Source organism: Carcharhinus amblyrhynchos, chromosome 16, assembly GCF_965287045.1.
Source record: "Carcharhinus amblyrhynchos chromosome 16, sCarAmb.v2.hapA, whole genome shotgun sequence".
NCBI classification, from domain to species: Eukaryota; Metazoa; Chordata; class Chondrichthyes; order Carcharhiniformes; family Carcharhinidae; genus Carcharhinus; species Carcharhinus amblyrhynchos.
In genome coordinates this window covers 2,628,722-2,651,780 of record NC_137339.1, presented here as the reverse complement: position 1 = coordinate 2,651,780, position 23,059 = coordinate 2,628,722, and the positions used below count along the sequence as shown (strand labels likewise).

The 23,059-nt window shown below is 45.2% G+C and overlaps 1 protein-coding gene across 1 annotated transcript; it reads right to left on the bottom strand.

The window, feature by feature from the left end:
* Positions 1 to 2,709: 2,709 nt before the first annotated feature.
* LOC145353593 (neuronal acetylcholine receptor subunit alpha-4-like) lies at positions 2,710 to 22,509 on the bottom strand. Its single transcript, XM_080204347.1, has 6 exons — positions 22,160 to 22,509; positions 18,154 to 18,305; positions 14,273 to 14,317; positions 13,386 to 13,495; positions 10,111 to 11,494; positions 2,710 to 3,776 (listed from the first exon to the last, which is right to left on the bottom strand). Exons 1-6 carry the CDS (start codon positions 22,221 to 22,223, stop codon positions 3,651 to 3,653), a joined length of 1,881 nt encoding a protein of 626 aa, XP_080060473.1. The 5' UTR covers positions 22,224 to 22,509; the 3' UTR covers positions 2,710 to 3,650.
* Between the last annotated feature and the right edge of the window lie 550 nt (positions 22,510 to 23,059).

The window sequence follows — 23,059 nt, the reverse complement described above, 5'->3', positions numbered from 1 at the left end:
GTGTCCGATGGCTCTTTGCCTGAGATCGGTGGAGGGGAGCAGGGGAGTGGTGGGTTGGGGGGGGGTGTGGAATCTGCCAAGAAATATGATTCTACTGTCTGGGAGAAGAGCTTTCTCTGGAAGTTGCTGAATGAGAATTAGAAGGCAAGTGTCTGTCTGGACCACTCTCAAGCAATGTCAAAAGGTTGGGATTCCAGTATCTACATAAATACCTTTAGTTTCTGTGCTAACTGATTCTAAAGAAGTGATTGGAGGGAATGAACAAACCAAGTCTTCAAGACGATGTATAACTTCAACAAAAATGGCTTTATTCAACATGCATTAGAGAGAGTAGAACTCGTGACTGTAATTCCAGCTTGCTTCTGAATTATCCTGTGAATCACCAGTCCTTACTCATTCTTATATCCTTTTCTCATTTTATGTTTACATTAGGTCATCATTTTGTTAGTTTGAATAGACGACAGTTCTGTTTTTGATCACATTGTATTGATCCATTGTCCTGTGTGCTTTAGTTTTAATCATTTTCTGGATATCTCCTGTCTACCTATTTACAATATCAAAGTGTTCCATTTTTCAAACCAATTTTGGTGGTGTGTTAATTGTCCCATCTCCCTGATACTTGATTAGTTTTCCAGAGACACAATGGCTCCTTGAGACATTGTGGAGCCTTGATAAGTGATAGCAATTTTCTTATTGTTGCTGTAACCTAGGAAGGATCTCACCTGGGATGTGATGGTTAGTGATATCTAAGATGTAGTTATTTGTAATTTGTCATGTGTCTACCTGCAGTGAGTGTCGATACTACAGTGCAGTCTATTTCACCCTTCTCATTCATTTCTTTTGTGCTGCAGCCCACACTCTCTGGGTTTGCTCTACTATAATGTCTTTGGGGGGATACTGCTAAATCGGAACAACAGAGATAGCTAGCTGTTAGGAATTACACTTTGTCGTGTTTGACTATTTTAATTGTTAAAAGTTATGCTAATTCTTTTTGTTATATTTGAATTATGTTCTTAAATAAAGTTTGTTTTGATAAAAGCTTCCTAGTGGGTCACTGGATTCATACCTGGAGTGAAATACCTTCTGCTCACCCTAATGCCAAAATCAAATGTAAAAATTAGGGTCCAGGCTAACTTCATAAAATACCTTGAAGTTTCTGATCTGACCTTTAACGAAGGATACCAGGAGCAGCCTTTCAACACTTCTCTGGTTGGTGAGGTGTTGGATATCATAAAGCAGACACCTTTTCTATTCAAAAGCCCAACGACACCAGGTGGGTACAATTTTGTCTTCCACAAAGCATTTAGACAGTTACGTGGGTACGATGGGTATAGAGGGATATGGGCCAAATGCAGGCAATTGGAACTAGCTTAGTGGTGAAAAATATGGGCAGCAAGGACAAGTTGGGCAGAAGGACCTGTTTCTATGCTGCAAACCTCTATAACTCCATGACTCTAACTGATTCGCTTGGGATTCATAGAACATAGAACATAGAACACTAAAGCACAAACAGGCCCTTCAGCCCACAAGTTGCGCCGATCATATCTATACCTACCAGGCCATAGAACTATCTGTAACTTCCAATGCCATTAGATCCCATATACTCATCCAAAAGTCTTTTAAAAGACCCCAGTGAGTTCGCCTCTACCACCGACAGCAGCCGATTCCACTCACTCACCACCCTCTGAGTGAAAAACTTGCCCCTAACATCTCCTCTGTACCTGCTCCCCAGCACCTTAAACCTGTGTCCTCTCGTAGCGACCATTCAGGTAGAGTGTTCCCATTGTCCAGCCCTCGTCTGCTCCGATTCCAGTGACAGGCAGGATGGTAAAATTCCAGCCTCTGTTTTTAATCTTTTATAATCATTAACTTTGTAATCTACTGATCCAGAGAGAGGCAGAGAAGGTTTAGGAGAGAATTCCAGATTTCAGGAACCAGGCAATGAAGGTACAACCAACCATAGTTTAAAGTGGTTAAAATAAGGGATAGTAAAACAGCCAGCATCAGAGGAGTTACCTACTGAGGCAGGAGGAGATTATAGAGATAGACTGGGATAAAGGCTTGGGAAAGGGGGTGGAAATGTTTAATCTGAAGTGTTGTCAGACTGGAAGCCATTGCAAGTCTCTGAGTGGGGGGAATGGAACGTGTGTGAGCAGGGAGTATGGGAAGCAGAGCATTTCAGAGCCCCACCACCTCCCCCCCCCTCCCCCCGCCCCCCACAATGGAGCTGTAAGATGCCACCCTCCATTATCTGAAGATGATCTTATATCATGGAACATTATTGGTATCATTTGGTTTGGAAACTGAGAATTTGTTTCCTGTCAGTGTTTGGTAGAGAATTTACAGCACTGAAACAGGCCATTCAGCCCAACTGATCCATGCTGGCATTTATCGTACACATGAGCATCACCTCCCCAACCACTCCTCTCACCCAATCTCCATATCTTTCCATTCCTTCCGTCCTTCCTCATGTGTTTATCCAGATTCCCCTTAAATATTATACTATTTACCCAACCACTCGCTATGGAACCAGTTGCACATTCTTACCCCTCTCTGAGTCAAGGAGATTCTTTTAAATTCCCCATTGGATTTATTGATAGAATCCCTACAGTGCAAAAGGAGGCCATTCAGCCCAATTGATCCATGCTGGCATTTATCGTACACATGAGCATCACCTCCCCAACCACTCCTCTCACCCAATCTCCATATCTTTCCATTCCTTCCGTCCTTCCTCATGTGTTTATCCAGATTCCCCTTAAATATTATACTATTTACCCAACCACTCGCTATGGAACCAGTTGCACATTCTTACCCCTCTCTGAGTCAAGGAGATTCTTTTAAATTCCCCATTGGATTTATTGATAGAATCCCTACAGTGCAAAAGGAGGCCATTCAGCCCATCGAGTCTGCACCAATCACAATCCCATCCAGGCCCCCTCTCCATGCATTTACCCTAGCAAGTCACCCCGACACTAAAGGGCAATTTAGCATCGTCATTGCACCTAACCCGCACATCTTTGGACTGTGGGAGGAAACCAGAGCACCCAGAGGAAACCCACACAGACACGGGGAGAATGTGCAAACTCTAAACAGACAGTGACCCGAGCCGGGAATCAATCCCAGGTCCCTAGCACTGTGAGGCAGCAGTGCTAACCACTGTGCCTCCCAGGTTCTTTTAAATTGCCCATGGGATTTATTGATGACCCTGTTATATTTATGGCTCCGAGTTCTGGTCCCACCCGTCTGTGGGAACATCATCTCCCCATTTACCATCTACCCCATCAAATCCTTTCATAATCTTCAACATCAGTACCAAGCCACCTCTCAGCTTTCACTTTCCTAACCCTAACCCTAACCCCAGCCTGTCTCAGTGCTTCCTGATGGTTAGAAAGCCTCAGTATTGTTGTCACCCTGGCACAGGTTCTAAATGTTTCATTGTCCACTCATATCACATTCAAATAGCCAATTCTTTTAAAAGGGTAAAATGATGTTGCTCTTGTCCAGGCAATCCCTATCTTTCTAAACCTGGTTAAGCTAGTTTCAGATAACTGGGAAGTGATCTAGGGGTCAAGGTATAGATGGGAGTGACTATCCCGTCACTCTCCTGGAGTCAGGCTGTCTTGTGTTCGGTTTGCTGATGTGTTTTGATCTCACAGCATTCCTGCCATCCAAGGAGGCAGGAAAAGTCCCAGCGTTCCCAGTATGCAAATTATGATAAAGATCCACAGGAAGATGCGGTCAATCACCATGGCGACGTACTTCCAGTCTTCCTTTACCTGCAAATCAGAGAACATTTTCAATCAGAAACTCCTCCTTCAGAGACTCTGTCATAAGATAAGGGAAGATTCTCTTTTATAGGGACGGCACGGCGACACAGTGGTTGGCACTGCTGCCTCACAGCACCAGGGACCTGGGTGCTATTCCCGGCTTGGGTGACTGTCTGTTTGGAGTCTGCACATTCTCCCCGTGTCTGCGTGGGTTTCCTCCGGGCAGTCCGGCTTCCTCCCACAGTCCAAAGGTGTGCAGGTTAGGTGGAATGGCCATGCTAAATTGCTCCTTAATACTCAAAAATGCGCAACCTCAGGCTAAAAGGACAATCCTTTAAAACAGAGATGAGGAGGAATTTCTTCAACCAGAGAGTGATAGATCTGTGGAACTCCTTGCCTCAGAAGGCTGTGGAGGCCAGGTCACTGAGTGTCTTTAAGACAGGGATAGATTGATTAATAAGGGGATCAGGGGATATGAGGAAAAGGCAGGAGAATGGGGAGAAGAAAAATATCAGCCATGATTGAATGGTGGAGGAGACTCAATAGGCTGAGTGGTCTAATTCTGTTCCTATGTCTTATGGTGTTATGGCCTGTTAGCGAATTAGTGAATAACGTGGGGTTGTGAGAATAGGACCTGGGTAAAATGTTCTGTCAGAGAATCGGTGCAGACTTGATGGCCTCATTCTATCCTATAGGGACCCTACGAATTTTTTTGACCTCAGCTGTGGCAATGGGATCACTAGATTGGCCTGAACATCACTGGTAAAGGGAACAGTGTGAAAATTGGATAAAGGACACGGGCAGTAAGTGAATAAGTTCCAACTGATCCACCAATCACTGTACGTGGTGGAAATCCATTCATTAACCAATGTATGCAGGGATAACCTAATTATTACTAGGGAGGGTTTAAACTAACTGGGCAGAGGGGTGGAAGCATCAGAGAGGGATACCAAAATTCATGGAATGGTAGAGAGACAAGCATTAGAATAAAAAATAGTAAGATGTTGACTAGTTCAAAGCGAAAGGGAAAGAAGCAAAGTCTAAATGAGGGTTATCGGGTATTTATGTGATCATGCGGAGTGGTAAACAAGATCAGCTAGTTATAAAGCCAGACTATATTGTGGAAATGTGAGTTTGTGACGATGAGAGACCAAGGAAGAGTAGGACTGGGATTAAATATTCCCGGATGCAAGATGATCAGGAAAGAAAGAGGAAGGAAAGGGGGCTGTATTGTTTTGGAGGAGTATTGCAGTGCTGGAGAAAGAGGATGTTCCAGAGAGGCCAAGAACAGGATCTATTTGGCTAGAGCTAAGGCACAAAAAAATTACCTTGCTTGGTGTAGTCTATAGGGCCACACTCGAGTGGAAAGAATGTGGAGGAACAAATTGTCAAGGAAATAACCAAGAGTGCAAAAATGATAGAGTAGTTATAATCGGGGATTAAATTATGAAATGTTCAGAGGGGAACTGAAAAGACAAATAAGAGAAGTGAAAACTGTACAGGGCATTGGTGAGGCCGCAGCTGGAGTACTGTGTGAAGTTTTGGGCGCCGCACTTACACAAGGATATTTTGGCCTTGGAGAGAGTTCAGAGGAGGTTTACTAGGCTGATACCGGAGTTGAGGAGGTTGAACTATGAGGAGAGGCTGAATAAACTAGGCTTGTACTCGTTAGAGTTTAGAAGAATGAGGGGAGATCTCATTGAGTCGTATAAGATGATGAATGGGATGGATAGGATTGAGGTGGAGAGGCTCTTCCCGCTCAGAAAGGACAGTAGGACTAGGGGGTACAGCCTCAAGATAAGGGGGGCGGGGGAGTTTAGAACGGAGTTGAGGAGGAACTTCTTCACTCAAAGGGTGGTGAATCTCTGGAATTCTCTGCCCGTTGAAGTGGTGGAGGCTGCCTCGCTAAATATATTTAAGACGCGGGTTGATAGGTTTTTGATAGGCAAGGGGATTAAGGGTTATGGGGAGAGGGCGGGAATGTGGAGCTGAGCCACGACAGATCAGCCATGATCTTATTGAATGGCGGCGCAGGCTCGAAGGGCTAGATGGCCTACTCCTGCTCCTATTTCTTGTGTTCTTATGTTCTTATGGATCCAAAAATGTTCTATTGCCATATAACTTATAAAATGATGGTAAAAGGAGGTTTGGGGAAGTGATTAGAGACCAAAAAGAGGACCTACGGAGAAGATATGGCTGATATTTTGGTTTAAAGGTGGACCAACCCAATCCAGCTAACCTCCACGTCTTTGGACTAGAGAAGGAAACCGGGGCACCGATGGTACACCGCGCAGACATGGGGAAAATGTACACACACCACACAGGAGTGAGTGGACTCCCAAGGCCAGAATTGAACCCAAGTCCCTGGCACCATGAGGAGCAGTCTAACCACAGTGCCACAGCTCCACCCTTTCATCACGTTACTATTTGCGGGATTTTGATAGGGTAGGGGCGGCATGGCGACAGTGGTTAACACTGCTGCCTTACAGCGCTAGAGACCCGGGTTTGATTCCTGGCGTGGGTCACCGTCTGTATGGAGCTTGCATGTTCTCCCCATGTTTGTGTGGGTTTCCTCCGGGTGCTCCGGTTTCCTCCCACGGTCCAAAGATGTGCAGGTTAGGTAAATTCGCCATTCTAAGTTGCCTTTTAGTGTCAGGGGAACTAGCTAAGGTGATGGAGTTATGGGGCTAGGGCCTGGGTGGGATTGCAGTCAGTGTAGACTTGATGGGCCGAATGGCCTCCTTCTGCACTGTCGGATTCCATGATTCTATGAATAGGCTGCTATGCTCCCTACATTGCTATAATAATTACTCTTCAGAAGTACTCCATTGGCTATGAAACACATTGGGAAACGCTGAGGCTTTGAAAGATGCAGCTGCAAGTCTTTCTTTAACGTTTTTCTCACATTACTGGAGCAAGCAGGTTATGAAGAGACACATCCTCGCGGTGCGTCCCGTTTGGTGATTTTAAATGATTGCGAAACTTGAGATCAATTTCTGAAAGAGCTGAGATTTATTAGTGATGGAAAACGGCAAGTTTACCAGTCGGAAAGTTGATGCAGCTCCAAGTTTATCATCTCAGCTTTGTATTTCTCAAAGAACATGGTAATCTTTGATTGGACAAGCCCCAGAGTATGACCCTAAAGCCTGATTATGGCAAAGTTTAATCAAACCAGCCATTCTTTCATCTTCCAAACTCCTGCAATGCATGTTCAACTCTAATAAGGGACAAAACCTGCGCTGAAGAATTAGAAAATCCTAACAGGATTAACATCTAAGGAACTGGGTTAAACACTGTCCCTTTTAAGATGATGTTTTCTATAATTGCTTTGCAGATCCCTCAGGAACAGATTAAGAGTCAGTTTATCAGACATCATACTTGCTCCATGTCAACAGGCTTAGTGCAAATGATGTCCTTCAGACCTCAAATGCCAACTTTCATGAGTTTGTGCGTTTTGTGACCAAGTCAGTTCTCCCTGATATGCCCAGACTGACAAAGCGGGGATGACTAGTAGACAGTGGCATTGCTTTGAGTGTATGTTCATAACTGGGACACAAAACCACCTGTTAATCGGAGTTAAATCAAAGAAACAGTGTCCATTTACTCAATCGAACAAAATATTGGAATAACACAAGGGTGATTTTCTTCATTTCACTTCCCCCCCACTCCTCCCCCCACCACCACCACCACCAACCACCACTCCGCCCGCCCCCCTCCCCCTTCCCCCAGCCCATTCTGTTGTCAGAGCAAGCAGGAAAGCAACCCCGTTTATATGTGTTGTGATGCAAATCAGGAGCTCAGCCTTCAACACCATTACTCCCACAAAACTCATCTCCAAACTCCATGGCCTGGGTCTCGGCTCCTCCCTCTGCAGCTGGATCCTGAACTTCCTAACTCACAGACCACAATCAGTAAGGATGGGCAACAGCATCTCCTCCACGATCATCCTCAACACCAGTGCCCCACAAGGCTGTGTTCTCAGCTCCCTACTGTACTCCTTATATACCTATGACTGTGTGGTCAAGTTCCCCTCCAATTCAATTTTCAAGTTTGCTGAGGACACCACCATAGTGAGTCGGATCTCAAACAATGACAAGACTAATTACAGGAATAAGATGGAGTATCTGGTGAACTGGTGTGACAATAATCTCTCTCTCAATGTCAACAAAATGAAGGAGATTGTCATTGACTTCAGGAAGTGTAAAGGAGAACAATGGGGATAAAGTAGAAAGAGTCGAGAGCTTCAAGTATTTTAGTGTCCAGATCACCACAGCAATCTGATCCCCCCATGCCGACACTATAGTTAAGAAAGCCCACCAACGCCTCTACTTTCTCAGAAGACTAAGGAAATTTGGCATGTCAGCTACGACTCTGACCAACTTTTACAGATGCACCATAGAAAGCATTCTTTCTGGTTGTATCACAGGTTGGTATGGGCTCCTGCTCTGTCTAAGGCCACAAGAAACTACAAAGGGTCATGAATGTAGCCCAATCCATCACGCAAACCAGCCTCCTATCCACTGACTCTGGGTACACTTTCTGCTGCCTCGGCAAAGCAGCCGCATAATTAAGGATCCCTCGAACCCAGCCTTCTTCTGTCAGGAAAATGTCTGAGGTCACGTACCAACTGACTCAAGAACAGCTTCTTCCCTGCTGCTGTCAGACTTTTGAATAGACCTATCTTGTATTAAGTTGATCTTTCTCTACACCCTAGCTATGACTGTAACACTACATTCTGCACTCCCTCATTTCCTTCTCTATGAACAGTACGCTTTGTCTGTAGAGCATACAAAAAACAATACTTTTCACTGCATATTAATACATGTGACAATAATAAATCAAATCAAATCAAATCAGGAACTCCATTGGATAGCGGAGCAGGCTTGAGAGGCAGACTGGCCTACTCCTGCTCCTAATTCCTATGTCCGCATGAAACTCAACCAGGAATTTAAGGGACAAAAATGGGTCACAGTCAGAATTAACCCTCTCTCAACAAAGCCCATCTAATTGATAGAAAGAGGAAAGCTTGCATTTATATAGCACTTTTCATGAAGTTAGGATATCTTAAAGTGCTTTACTACCAAGGCGATCATCACTGTTGTAATAACGTAGGAAATGCAGCAACCAATTTTGCCACAGCAAGATCCCACAAACAGAAATATGATCATGACCAGGTTATTGGTTTATTAGTGACAATTATTGGGCATCTCCTGACGAGACAGAATTCCGGGATCTTCAACCAGTTTACTCTCTTAAGTCAGCAGTGACTGTTGACTGGGTCAGACAACTGCTGCATCTCCAAAGACACGCTCTCTGGTGACCTGGCTATCAACTGAAGACCAATAGGATCATCCACGAGATGTCTGCCAGTGAGACTTCAGATTTCCCAGGATTGGAGTTAATTTATGAGATGTTGGAGAGCCTGGAGGCGAGTAGTCACGGAGAAAGCAGAGGGCAAGGGAAATGACCAAGAGTGGAAACGAGAGGTCACCGGAAAGGAAAAATATCAACTGATCTCGAGCAATTCTATCTCCCGTGCCAGCTGTGGAAGGGACTGTCACTCTGTCACTCTACAGCCACAATGTTTAATTCAGAATTGACAAACCTGGGATTCAAGTTCATCATCTCCCAGGACAGATGATTGCCAATAGGTCTGTTTATTAGTGATGGGGATTGAGTGATAAATGTTGGCCACAGTAACAAGGAAAACTCCTCTGCTCTTCCCCAATGTTGGCTATGGGATCTTTTACATCCAGCTGAAAGAGCAGACCGGGCCTCACTTCAATTCCCCATCAGTAAGACAGCACCTCTGACAGGGCAGCACTCCTTCAGTACTGCACTGGAGTGTCAGTCTGGATTGTGTGCTCAGTTCTCTAGAGTGGTGGAACAGATGAGTGTATCCCCTGCATAAATCTCCTCCCACCCTATCAACATTTGCTCATGTTCCTGGTTCTAAACCCATCCATGTTAGTTACCTCAACCACTCCTTGTGGGAGCGAGTTCCACATTCCAACGGCTCTCTGTGTGAAGACTTATCCTGAACTCTGTTATATTGATGACCCCTTTACTCTCAATGTGACTGTATCCCGGAATCCCTTTTTTGCTCCCACACATTCAAAGCACATTTAGACTCTTGCCTTCTGAAGGATATGTATCCTATCTATTCCTCCCACCAAATAATTTACCTCACACAAGTGCTGAGATGCATTCATGCACCATGCTGTAATTTCAATATCTCTGCCTTGTTGCGTTACCTTCGTAATGATAAAGTTAGATTCGACACTAGATGGGAAATATGTTTGAATCTATGTCAACATCACAATTCAATAACATCGCTACTTACTAAGAAGTCAGCATCCTCTGCACGCATGTGGTTGGCGATATACTGGATACCTTCCATTGCCAGTTTCATGGCTGGAGTTAGTGTTACTTTCTGCTGCTCTTTGGGTTTGACAGCTTTAGCATCTCGCTTTGAGCCTGAGGCTCTCTTCACTTTGCTCCCCCGTTTGCCCTTACAGGGAGGCGAAGCCGGCAGGCTGGGATCTCCATTCCCATGGCATTGTTGAATGACCGTGGATCTGGAATGCCCATTGGAATAGGGTGGATCTTCATGAAGATGACTGTATTGGATACTGCCGGACCTACACTGGGAATTGGTCTGGGCTTGGTCTTCTTGCCCGTAAGGGTATTGAAGACTTAATGATCTCACTTTGGAGCGAGAGTTGGGCAGTTCCTTTGTGTGGCAGTAAGGGTGGTTGGTGGGTGAAGAACATGGACAACTAGCTTGTGTCTGGTCCTCCTGTAAAATGCTGTATTGGCTGGAGAGAGATCTGCAAAGTGCTTTGGGTTTCCCCTGGTCTTCCTGAAGATAATATTGAGTCATCAATGATGTGTTAGTATTTGATTGCTTGACTGATCCTCGGCCAAGTTGATTTTGCTCATCCTCAGCTTCAGCAGAATAAGTTGAAGAGCTCAGAGCTTCGTTCATCGTTACAATCAGTTTATGACCGGTTTTGTTCACAGCTGCGGGCCGTTGCATGAAGAGAATGCGGGGAATGAAATCCAGGAAGAACCTACGGACCCAGGTCGGCATTGTGTGTGTGTGAGGGGAGCGATGGTGAACATTCAGTACAAACACAGTGATAACAATAGACAGGGTGACAAATATCATGGTGAAGAGAAGATATTCTCCTATCAGGGGAATGACAAGAGATGTGGAAGGAATAATCTCTGTTATAAGGAGCAGGAAGACAGTCAGTGAAAGCAGCACCGAGATGCAAAGTGTGATCTTTTCACCACAGTCTGAGGGGAGGTAAAAGACCAACACTGTTAGACATGATATAAGCAAACAGGGAATTATGAGGTTAATCGTGTAGAACAGAGGGAGCCGTTTTATCAGGAAATAATAGGTAATGTCTGAGTAAACTTCTGTGCAACATTCATACTTTTTGATATTGTAGTTCCCAACTGCGCTGATAATGACCCATTCGCCACTCTCCCAGTAGTCCTGTTGATCAACGTGTTTGCTCATGCTCACCAGATCTATCTTGGCTTTGTCAAAGGTCCAGGAGCCAAACTTCATGGTACAATTCTGCTGGTCAAAGGGAAAGAAGGTCACATCAATACTACAGGAACTCTTGTAGATGGCTGGAGGAGTCCATTTGATTCTGCCACTGTAGAACAGGTGAGCCTTGGTCAAATGGGTGATGGCAAAGTCTCCATCAGCGCTGCAAGGACAGAAAGAAGCGCAGATATCTCAAGAGATTGAAGCATTCTGGATTTGTACAGCATCTTCCCTCTAACAAACCACCCCCCCCATCCGCCCCCCCCCCCCCCCCCCCCAACCAGATGTATCATAAAACAAGCAACAGAACATCAGGAAGGGTGAAACTAGTTCAGTTAAACAGCTACACGATATAAAATATTGGCCTCTTAACTCAACCAGTCCCAGTTGGTGTTTGTTTTTCATTCAAGCTCTATCCCAATCCCATGTGCCTGCTCTGTTCCCAAGTTCCACATTTGAGGAACATAAGGACGTTAGGACCAGGAGGAGGCCATTCAGCCCCTTGAGGCTGTCCTGCCTTTCAATTACTGAAAGAAATACAAGGCAGCTTTCTGCAATCTGGCTTTTTAATTTTACTCTAATCCCTGCTTTTGCTTGAGGGAATTATAGGATTTTATTTTGTCCTTGTGTAAAATCGTATTTTTAAGGAATTAGAATGATAGGGTTACATGTTGCAGAAGGAGTCTGTGGATCTTGTTATGAGCGTGTTGGGTTGCTGACAGTTAGATGATCTGTGCCATTCCCTTTGCTCCTTCCTCGTGACTCTGTCATCCTGACCCCCTTTTCTAGTGGTTATCCAGTTCCCTATAGAAATAGTCTCTCTGCTCTTTCAGGTGGATCTCAGTAATTTATTGAATTGTAACAGGCTACGTCTGAATGGCTTCGTTTCTGTAATGTTAGTACTTATTTCTGTGTCAGTATACATATGCTCAAAACCAGGCAGTCTCATGGGTGGGGAGACATAGACGTGTGTGTGTGTGTGTGTGTGTGTGTGTTGGGGGGTGGGGTGGGGGGGGTGGCTATTATCTGGATTTGCTGGCAGGGAAGGTTGAAAGGTTTTGAGGCCATTTCGGAAATAACCCAGCCATTCAGAGACTCCATGTCGAGATGAATATTTGAGTGTGAGCCAGGTACCCAGCTATACAGAATGACACAGACCAGAAACAGGACATTCAGCCCAACTGGTCTCTGCTAGTATTTATGCATCACATGGGCATCCTCCTGCCCCATCCTCATCTCACCCTACCAACATTTCCTCCTGTTCCTTTCTCCCCACTCCCCCTGCCATGAGTTTATCTAACTCCCCCTCCCCCCCATAAATGCATCTATTCACCTCAATTTCTCTCTGTTGTGTTGGGTTCACAGTCTCGCCATGTTCGGGATAAAGACGTTTTTTTTCTGAATTCCCTATTGGATTTTTCGTGACTACCTGACATTTATAGGCCTATGGTGTGTGGTCCCCTCCACACATTGAAACATTTTCTCTACGTCTACCCTATCAAATCTTTTCATATATTCTTAAAGACGCTCATCAGGTTCCGTTCCCCACCTCCCCCCCACCAACCTTCTGTATTCTACAGAAAAGTTCCCCAGGCAGTGCAACAATTGCCCTCAGTTCTGGTATCAATTTTGGAAATTTTCTTTGCACCTTATCCAGTGAGTCTGTGCCTTTCCTTATAATGAGACTGAGCTCAATACACCAAGTCTGACCAGTTTGAGAGAAGTTTGAATTTGACCCCCTGGACAGAACTTTCTGATCCTGCCTGACCCCACACCAGAAATCCCTGCCTGAGGTTAACGGAACTTTCAATGGTCTGTCAAACTTTCCACCCCACCCCACCCCTGACTATTCCAGTGGTGGGCGGGACCTGAAGATTTACCCCCCCTCCCTCACCCTCCCCCCCAGCTCCTGCCGTCTTTCAATTCTATCCCTTCCAGTACGAATTCCAGTGTTCACTTTGCTTTGTGTTATGAGTTTATCAAGCTGCGTCACTGCATTTTAGTCCGATAATTGACAGCAAGCAAGGCAAAGGAGTTCACTTGCTGTGACCCACTTGTTGTATAGGACAATATCGGGCTTCCAGAGGAGCTCCGAAGGGACTCTGATTGATGTCACATTCATGTAATCCTGAGGGTTCCAGCGGAGTTTAAAATCATGCCATTCCTGAAAGCCAAGAGGAGAAAAAAAAGAGGCATTACGTAGGAGTTTATTTGTTAAAAGTTTATTTATTAGGCTTACGTTAACACTGCAATGAAGTTACTGTGAAAATCCTCTAGTCACTACACTCCAGCACCAGTTCGGGTACACTGAGGGAGAATTCAGCAAGGCCAATGCACCTAACCAGCACGTCTTTCAGACTGTAGGAAGAAATCGGAGCACCCAGAGGAAACCCATGCTGACATGGGGAGAACATGCAAATTCCATACAGACAGTGACCCAAGCTGGGAACTGAACCCATGTCATAAGTTCATAAGATATAGAAGCATAATTAGGCCATTCGGCCCATTGAGTCCTTTCTGCCATTCGATCATGGCTGATACGCTCCTCATCCCCATTTTCCTGCCTTCTCCCCATAATCCTTCAACCCCATTACCAATTAAAAATCTGTCTAACTCCTCCTTAAATTTACTGACTCTCCCAGCATCCACTGCAATTTGGGATAGCGAATTCCACAGATTCACAACCCTTTGGGAGTAGGAGTTTCCTCTCAACCCTGTTTTAAATTTGCTTCCCCTTATCCTAAGACTATAACCTCTCGTCCTAGAATGCCCCACACGAGAAAGCACCTGCTCCATGTCTCCCTTACCCATGCCTGTCTTTTATCATCTTATAAACCGCAATTTGATCCCCCTGGTGCTGGGAGGCAGCAGTGCCAACCACTGTGCCACCAGGTGAAAGGAAAATAATCGTAGACTGTGTTTCACCAAAATTCAAACAAACCTGCTTGATCCAGACATTAGTGGTCATCATTTGGTTTTTTTCATCCTGTGTGGCAAATAAGATAGGTTAATTTTTAAAATAGCAGCAAATTATTTAACCTGAATGAGGACAACAAGATCTTACATTGTTGCAGCACCTTTAACATAACAAAAAGTCCCAGGAGTGTCACAAAACTAAGTCACAATAAAGAGATGTAAGGCCAGGTGACTAAAAGCTGGGTCAACAAGGTAGGTTTTAAGGAGTATCTTATAGGAGGAGAGTGAGATGTAGAAGTGGAGAGGTGTAGGGAGGGAATTGCAGGGCTAAGAACCCAAACAACTGAAGGCACAGCCACAAATGGAGGAATAATTAAAATTGGGAATGTGCAAGAGGCCAGAGTTAGAGTCGCACAGATATCTCGGAGGTTTGTGGGATTGGAGGAGATTGTCAAGGTAAGGAAGGGCAAGGCCTTGGAGGGATTTGAGGGTTGTGTGACTGGGAGCCTCTGTCAGACAGCGAGCACTGTGGTGTACTTGCCCCAAGTACAGGCAGCCGAGTTTTGGAGGACCTCAAGTTTATAGAGGGTCGAATTTGAGAGAGCAGCCAGGAGAGTGTTGGAATAGTTGTGTTTAGGGATAACAAAGGCATGGATGAGGGTTGCAGCAGCAGCGAGCTGCACAGGGCCAAGTGGAGCAATGTTACAGAGGTGGAAATAGGCTGCCTTGGTGATGGCATAAATTTGTGGCATAGCTCATTAAATGGCTGGCTTAATGTCAGACTGTTACCAGGGGAAGGGATGGATGCAATTGCTAGGGAATGGAGTTTAGAACATAGAATCATAGAATAATCCCTACAGTGCAGAAGGAGGCATCGAGTCTGCACCAAACACAATCCCATCCAGCTCCTATTCCCGCAACCCCACATATTTACCCTGCTAATCCTCTGACACTAGGGGCAATTTATCATGGCCAATCAACTTAATCCACACATCTTTGGAGTGTAGGAGAAAACCGGAGCACCCAGACACCAGAAGAATGTGCAAACTCCACACAGATAGTGACCTGAGGCTGGAATCAAACCTGGGTCACTGGCACTGTGAGGCAGCAGTGCTAACTACTGTGTCACCAAACTGTCCTGCGCCAAACAAACTGAAAACAATAGCTTCAGTCTTCCCAACTTTAAACTGGAGGGAGGTTTTGCGAATCCAAAATAGTAGAAAAGCAGCCTGATAAATTAACAACAGTGGGGGAATGGAGAGAGGCAGTGCCGAGTCGGGTATTGTCAATGTAAGTGTGAAAACTGTACATCTGGATGATGTCCCAAAGGAGCAGAAAGAGGATGAGAAATAGCAGGGGCCAATGATGGATCTCCAATCAACTCCAGAGGTAGCGGTGTGGGAACAGGAAGGGAAACCATTGGGAATGATTAGAACATAGAACATTACAGCACAGTACAGGCCCTTCAGCTCTCGATGTTGTGCTGAGCTATGTCCAATCCCAAGATCAGGCCATCCCCTCCCTATAATTCTGGAGTGCTGCATGCGCCTATCCAATAATCGCTTAAAAGTTCCTAAAGTGTCCGACTCCACTATCATTGGAGATTCTCTGGCTTTGACTCAACAGATACGAATGGAGCGTCATGAGAGCAACACTGCCTGGCTGGATGGCAGTGGCGAGGTGCTGGTGAAGGATTGTGTGATGAAAGAAGGTGAAAGTTTATGGAAGAATGAGCAGGGAAAGTTAACAGTTAAAAGTTAACATTTTTTTAAAAACTCTCTCAAATGGTCATTGAGATAATTCCTTGGACTTTCCTCAAAACCTGAAATCTGTTGGGACTTTTCATCCTTTTCTCACTCTTGCCGCTGAGTTAGAAAGTTGTAGTCAGCATTGGAACAAGAATCATTGAGAGACAAGCCAGAGGCTCGCCCACTGCGCATCCAGAACCAACAACATGGATAGCAAGACAGATTAATTATAAAATGAGGTGTGAGATTTAATGAGATGCTGTAAATTCTACAGTCAGTGAAATGGATTGAATTAAAAGTTAAACTCAGTGTAACACAGACACAAAAGGTGATTCTGGCTACTCTCAGAGTACATAATACATGAACATATAAAAATGGAGCAGGACCAGGCCATTCAGCCCCTTGAGCAAGCTATGCTGCTTGATGAGATCATGGGTGATCAGTTTACAGTTTATTAATATCACAAGTAGGCTTACATTAACATTGCAATGAAGTTACTGTGAAAATCCCCTAGTCGCCACACTCCAGCAACTGTTCAGGTACACTGAGAGAGAACTTAGCACGTCCAATGCACCTAACCAACATGTCTTTTGGACTGTGGAAGGAAACCGGAGCACCCGGAGGAAACCCACGCAGACACGGGAGACAGCATGCAGACTCTTCACAGACGGTGACTCAAGCTGGGAATTGAACCCGGGTTCCTGGCGCTGTGAGGCAGCAGTGTTAACCACTGTGTCAGTGTGCGCTCTCAACTCCACTTTCCCGCTACCCGCTATATCATTTGACTTCCTCAAGAGTCTGTCTAACTCATCCTTAAAAATATTCAATAACGCAGCCTCCACTGCTCTCCAGAAGAGAGAATTCCACAGACCCAATCAGCGTCTGAGAGAAAATGGGAGAGTCCTTATTTTTAAACAATGTCCCGAAATTACAGTCTCTCCCACAAAGAGAAACCTCCGCTCAGCATCCTCTCATCAAGTCCCTCCAGGATCCTGAATGACTCAGTGAGTCACAGACAAAGAGTCGGTTATTTTAAATATCCGAAGGTTGTTTGAAATCAAACATAAATGGAGAATTCAAGGGAAATTTTAGACCGATGTGTGCTTGCAGGCTTATAGCTCATATTGGCTCACAATGGAGTGGCTTGAATGGCCATTGCTGGTCATTGCTGTGTGCAGTTTTGGGCGCCGTACTTACGCAAGGATATTTTGGCCTTGGAGGGAGTGCAGAGGAGGTTTACTAGGCTGATGCCGGAGTTGAGGGGGTTGAGCTATGAGGAAAGGCTGAATAAACTAGGCTTGTACTCGTTAGAGTTTAGAAGAATGAGGGGAGATCTCATTGAGACGTATAAGATGATGAATGGGATGGATAGAATAGAGGTGGAGAGACTCTTCCCGCTCAGAAAGGACAGTAGGACTAGGGGCACAGCCTCAAGATAAAGGGGGGGCGGTTTAGAACGGAGTTGAGGAGGAACTTCTTCACTCAAAGGGTGGTGAATCTCTGGAATTCTCTGCCTGTTGAAGTGGTGGAGGCTACCTCGCTAAATATTTTTAAGACACAGGTTGATGGGTTTTTGATAAGAGAGGGGATAAGGGTTATGGGGAGAGGGCAGGAATGTGGAACTGAGCCACGACAGATCAGCCATGATCTTATTGAATGGCGGGGCAGGCTCGAAGGGCTAGATGGCCTACTCCTGCTCCTATTTCTTATGTTCTTATGTCATTGACATTATGTAATTTGTCACTTTGCAGTAAAGTAGTATTGTTCCTATCTTATGGAATTCCTACATGGTAACTCCCTCCATCCATTTTAACATAATGGCCACGGAAATTTCAGCGATTAACTTCCCGCCGCCTCTGTAAACAAGGACAGAGAATTTGACACTCAGCCAAATCTCCATTCACTACCAGGGGAAGAGAGAATCCCGCTGGCATGAGCAGCCGGAAAGTTCTGGCCGATATCACCCCGTCATCAATGTAGCTGTGGGAGTCAGTCAGCTTGTAATGTATACTAGGTAGGAACACCAGTCCCTATGGGCAAGACTGGAACTTTAACTCTGAATACTGTGCAGCACCTTGGGTCGAAGCATTAAAGTTTAGTTAACAACATTCAAAATGTGACAAGATCTTTGCCACAGCCTCCAGTCTCTCCCACATACCACATCTACAAGTTGTGCAATCGACAGACCAAAGTGGACAAGGACTGCATCAGAAGAGTTGACGACAGGTCGGGACAATTTGTTGTAGCCGGTGAAGAGAGTTTTCAGGAGACGCTCCTCAGCTTGAGATCGAGATTCCACTTTACAGCAAACTGAAAAGGCAAAGGAAAGGCCAATCGTTACAGCGGAATTTGTTAACATTACTTCAGCTCTGCTTGGAGCATAGGAAATTACCGCAGAGACTGGAATCTGAAACAAAAACAGAAACTGCTGGAAAATCTCAGCATCTGCGGAGAGAGAATAGAGCCAACGTCTCCAGTCTGGGTGACTCTTCATCAAAGTTCCTTTTTTTCTGGTTGATGGAAATGGTGGAGGGTGATCCTTTAAACGTAGAGATTGGTGGGATGTAAAGTGAGGCCAAACGGAACCCTACCTGGTTCTGGGAGGGAGGGGAAGGGTTGAGAGTTTTGACGCAGGAGGGGGTTCGACACGGTTGAGAACCACAGGGGGTGGAAAATCAAGATTAAGGAAGAAGGGGGATATATCAGCAGCGCCGTTTTTGGAAAGTGGCATCATCAGAACAGGTGTGATGAAGGTGAAAGAACTGAAAGAACAGGATTAAATCCTTACAGGTGTGAAGACCCTGTCATCGATGTAGCTGTGGGAGTCAGTCAGCTTGTAATGTATACTAGGTAGGAACACCAGTCCCTATTGGCAAGACTGGAGCTTTAACTCTGAATACTGTCTTGAAGTCCATGGGGAAAGCTTGTGCTCAGTCAATATCGAGTCCCTGTTGCAAAGGGTGAGTGGAACTCTACAACTTTGTTATGGTTCTCCTGGGAGAAGGAACACTCAAGGTGAAAACCATGATTGGGTCAGCTGATCATCTTAAATTTGAGATTGATAGATTTTTGTTACCAAATGTTTTGAGGATATGGAGCAAAGTCAGATCCGTGGAGTTAGGTCACAGTTTAGCCAAGATTTCATTGAACGGTGAAACAAGCTCAAGGAGCTGAATGACCTCCTCCTGTTCCTATGGGTGAAGGCTGTGGGGAACCATCTCAGTAGCCCAGAAACCTCATATGCGAGGCAGGGACTGTCCGAGGGGCAGAACACAATGAATGGGCACTCATTAATGGACTTCCCCCTTCCTATCCGTGCAACCTCGTCGAACCGTACAACCCGACAGAATGCTCCTCGCCCTCTGGTGCATGATCCACCATAGATCCCAAGCTCCGGAGTTTGTTTTCCAAAAGCATCCACCTCTTCTAGTTTTTCTTCTAAATGTTCCAAGTGTTTTTTTTGTGTGGTTTTATGAACATTACTATTGTCGCAGTGAGTGACAGTGCCTGGGTGGCGGAGGGGGGTGGGTGGGAGAGTGGGGGTGGCTTTTATCTGTGTGATTCAGTACCACGCCGTGTGGTGTAGTTACCAGTTCAACCACTGGGGGAGTCCTGAACAATGATCTTGGAATGAAAAAGGTCCATAATCCCAAAATCAAAACAATGTCACCATTTATACATGCACCGATCACAAGCTCAGGACTCCTTACATCTGCTGAAATCAGGATAGTTGAGAGAGAAGCTGTGTCCGACTCCTACACATCAGGGGGTGAGTGCCTTTCTTCAAAACTGTGCTCAGACCCTCCTCCTTTCCAGAGAGGACAGATGGTCCCTGTTCCTCACAAACTACACCATGACTGTCAACTCCAATGATGTGTTCAATTCTTCTGGGTGAAAATTGAAGTTTTTGCGCCCCCCCCCCCACACCCTTTGAGCTGCTTAATACCCTCCAAAGCTTAAATAACAGGTCTAAACAGTTAATGTTATTTAGCAACACAGCGTCAGCAGATGGAACATGTTCCAAATAACTCAGGTTTCAAATCAATACTTTTAAACTTCTCTTCACTTCACCTTTTTTAAAATTTGATTTATTGTTGTCACATGTATTAGTAAATAGTTTCTTGCATGCTATACTGACAAAGCATACTGTTCATAGAGAAGAAAAGTGTAGACTGTAGTGTTACATAGCTCCACCTTCAACACCATTATTCCTACAATATTTCTCTCCAAACTCCTTGGCCTAGGGCTCGGCTCCTCCCTCTGCAACCACATTTTGGACTTTTTGATTTGATTTGATTTATTATTGTCACATGTATTAGTACACAGTGAAAAGTATTGTTTCATAGAATCCTGACAGTGCAGAAGCATTTGGCCTATCAAGCCTGTACTCACCATAATCCCACCTATTCCTGTAACCCCACGCATTTACCCCACTAATTCCCCTGACACTCGGGTCAATTTAACATGGCCAATCAACCTAACCCGCACATCTTTGCACTGTGGGAGGAAACCGGAGCACCTGGAGGAAACCCACGCAGACACGGGGAGAATGTGCAGACTCCACACAGACAGTGACCCGAGGCCAGATTTGAACCCAGGTCCCTGATGCTATGAGACAGCAATGTTGGCCACTGTGCCACCATGCTGCCCCTCTTGTTTGCATGCTGTACAAAGCATACCATTCATAGAGAAGGAAAGGAGGGGGTGCAGAATGTAGTGTTACAGTCATAGCTAGGATGTAGAGAAAGGTAAACTTAATGCAAGGTAGGTTCATTCAAAAGTCTGACAGCAGCAGGGAAGAAGCTGTTCTTGAATACTCCAGTTTTTAACCTCCAAGAGGTTCTATCAGGATGAAATAGGAACCGAACAGGGACGTTATTCAGAGATCGATTGCAGCAAAAAAAACGTGTAAAATATTTATCTTTCATGGATGTCATTGAGGATTTTTTAATATAAAACAGCCAGAGGGATTTGCAGTCTACACCCCAGTGTGTGAGGCTGTAGGGTTAGTCAGTGTAAATGTAATGGATATTCTGCTGTGTTACTGTTGTAATCGCTCAGGGAGCCGGCCTCTCAGTCTGCCCCTTGGACAGTTAGTTTCACACACTGTCTGAGAGTGAGATTACCCAGTCTGTGTGCAGCCTGCTCTGAAAATAAACCCAGCACAGCAACCCTCATCTAAATCTGAATATCCAACACCCCCAGAAACAAAATCAACCCCCAATCACCCACCTGGCACTGGGTGAACCCACAGAACAAAGCGGAGATACTTAGGCAGGAATCCGTTTCTGAAGTCAAGGTTAGAACTCATTAATAAGAATGCACATTGATCAGTATCTATACAAGCCGCTCTCACCAAAGGGAAGGAAATAAATGCGATGTATCACATTCCAGAATCATTTAGAAAGTTCCTTCCATTTAGAGAATCGCACAGAATTCACTCCTAGCGATCACTGAAAGTTTAGCCTTGATGTCTCACCATCTGAGCACAATCTGCCTACCTGGGGATAGGGGGATCAGGAGGATGGAGTTAATACAAGACTCAGCAGCATCAGGTAAAGGGGGTCCCTGGGTCACTTGTGATGTGAAAAAGACAGGAATGGATTTGAATGGAGTGGATTGAGAAAATATTTCTGGAATCAGAAATCTGAAGGGGTGTCAGTGTCTGAGAGTGAGGGGGTGAATGAGAGTGTGTGTAAGAACAAGTGTGAGAATGTATCAGAGTGACAGTATTCATGAGTGAGTGTGTGAATATTGATGAATGTGGGTGTGACAATGTGAGAGTGAATATTAGTGAGTGAGCATTAGGAAGAAGTGAATACTAATGAGGAGTGAATATTATTAGTGTGTAGGTGAATATTAGTGGGGGAGTGTGAATATTAGTGAGGAATGAATATTAGTTAGAGTGTGTGAGTGAGTATTAGTGTGTGAGTATTAGTGAGGAGTGAATATTAAAGTGTGTGAGTAGTATAGGAGAGTGTGACAATTAGTGGGAGTGTGTGTGAGAGGGAATATCACTTTATGTGAGAGGTGGCATTTCCTGGGTGCAGTTAGACCGAGATTAGTGGCAGGCAGACTGGGGGCCCCTGCCAGCCCTGTCCTGGAGGTAACTGATCGGGATGTCTGTGTGGGTGAAACAGTGAGACTAACTGCAGGAATCTTACCTGGACAGAGTTCCGTGACCATCAGCAGCAGCAGGGCAAAGTTAGCCCACAGCGAGGGCATCATCCTGGAGGGTGAGACATCCGATCCCTCGCCTCCCCCTTTCCAGTTCTTTCTCTCTCTCTCTTACCTTATTTTTTCACTCTTATCTCTCTATCACTCTATCTCTCCCTTTCTCACCCTGCCGTCTTCCATTGTCTGAGCGAATACACTCCGAATCTCTCCTTCCCTCGGGTTAAACCACTCTCCACGCAGTCTCTGTTAAAAGAATGAAAGAATGTACCAGTTTCTCTCTCTCTCTCTGTCCTCTTCACTCGCTCTCCTTCATACAGTTCTCCAGTTCTGGGCTGTAACCTATCTCTGTCCCCCCTGGGCTGTAGCTGGACTCAATCCCATTGAGTGATTTTCCCGGAGCAGCCTATCTCCACCCGGAGGGGGAGGGAGGAAGTATCTGTTCAGGGAGCAGCCCCTCACTCAGTAACACCACCCTCTCCACCTGTCCTCTCCCTATGTGCGCACACTCGCATTAACCTGAGAAAGTGTTGGAGAAAATGAAATCAAACCGAGCAAATCGTTAGCAAAATACCTTCCCCAATAATCTCCGTGAGAACTGTGGAAGCGATGAGTATTGAGAGAGAGCTCCAGGGACATTGAGAGAGAGCTCCAGGGATATTGAGAGAGAGTTCCAGGGATATTGAGAGAGAGCTCCAGGGGTGTTACCAGAGAGTGCCTCGGATGTTGAGAGAGAACTGCAGGCAGATGTAGGGCAGTGAGATCAGTTCCAGATCTTGTGTATGATCTGGATTTCGGCATTTAATACTTTATCTGCCCCTGGCTTCAAATGTGCAAAACAGCTGCAGCATAGAAAGAAGCCCATCAACTCTGCTTGGTTAGCCCAATGA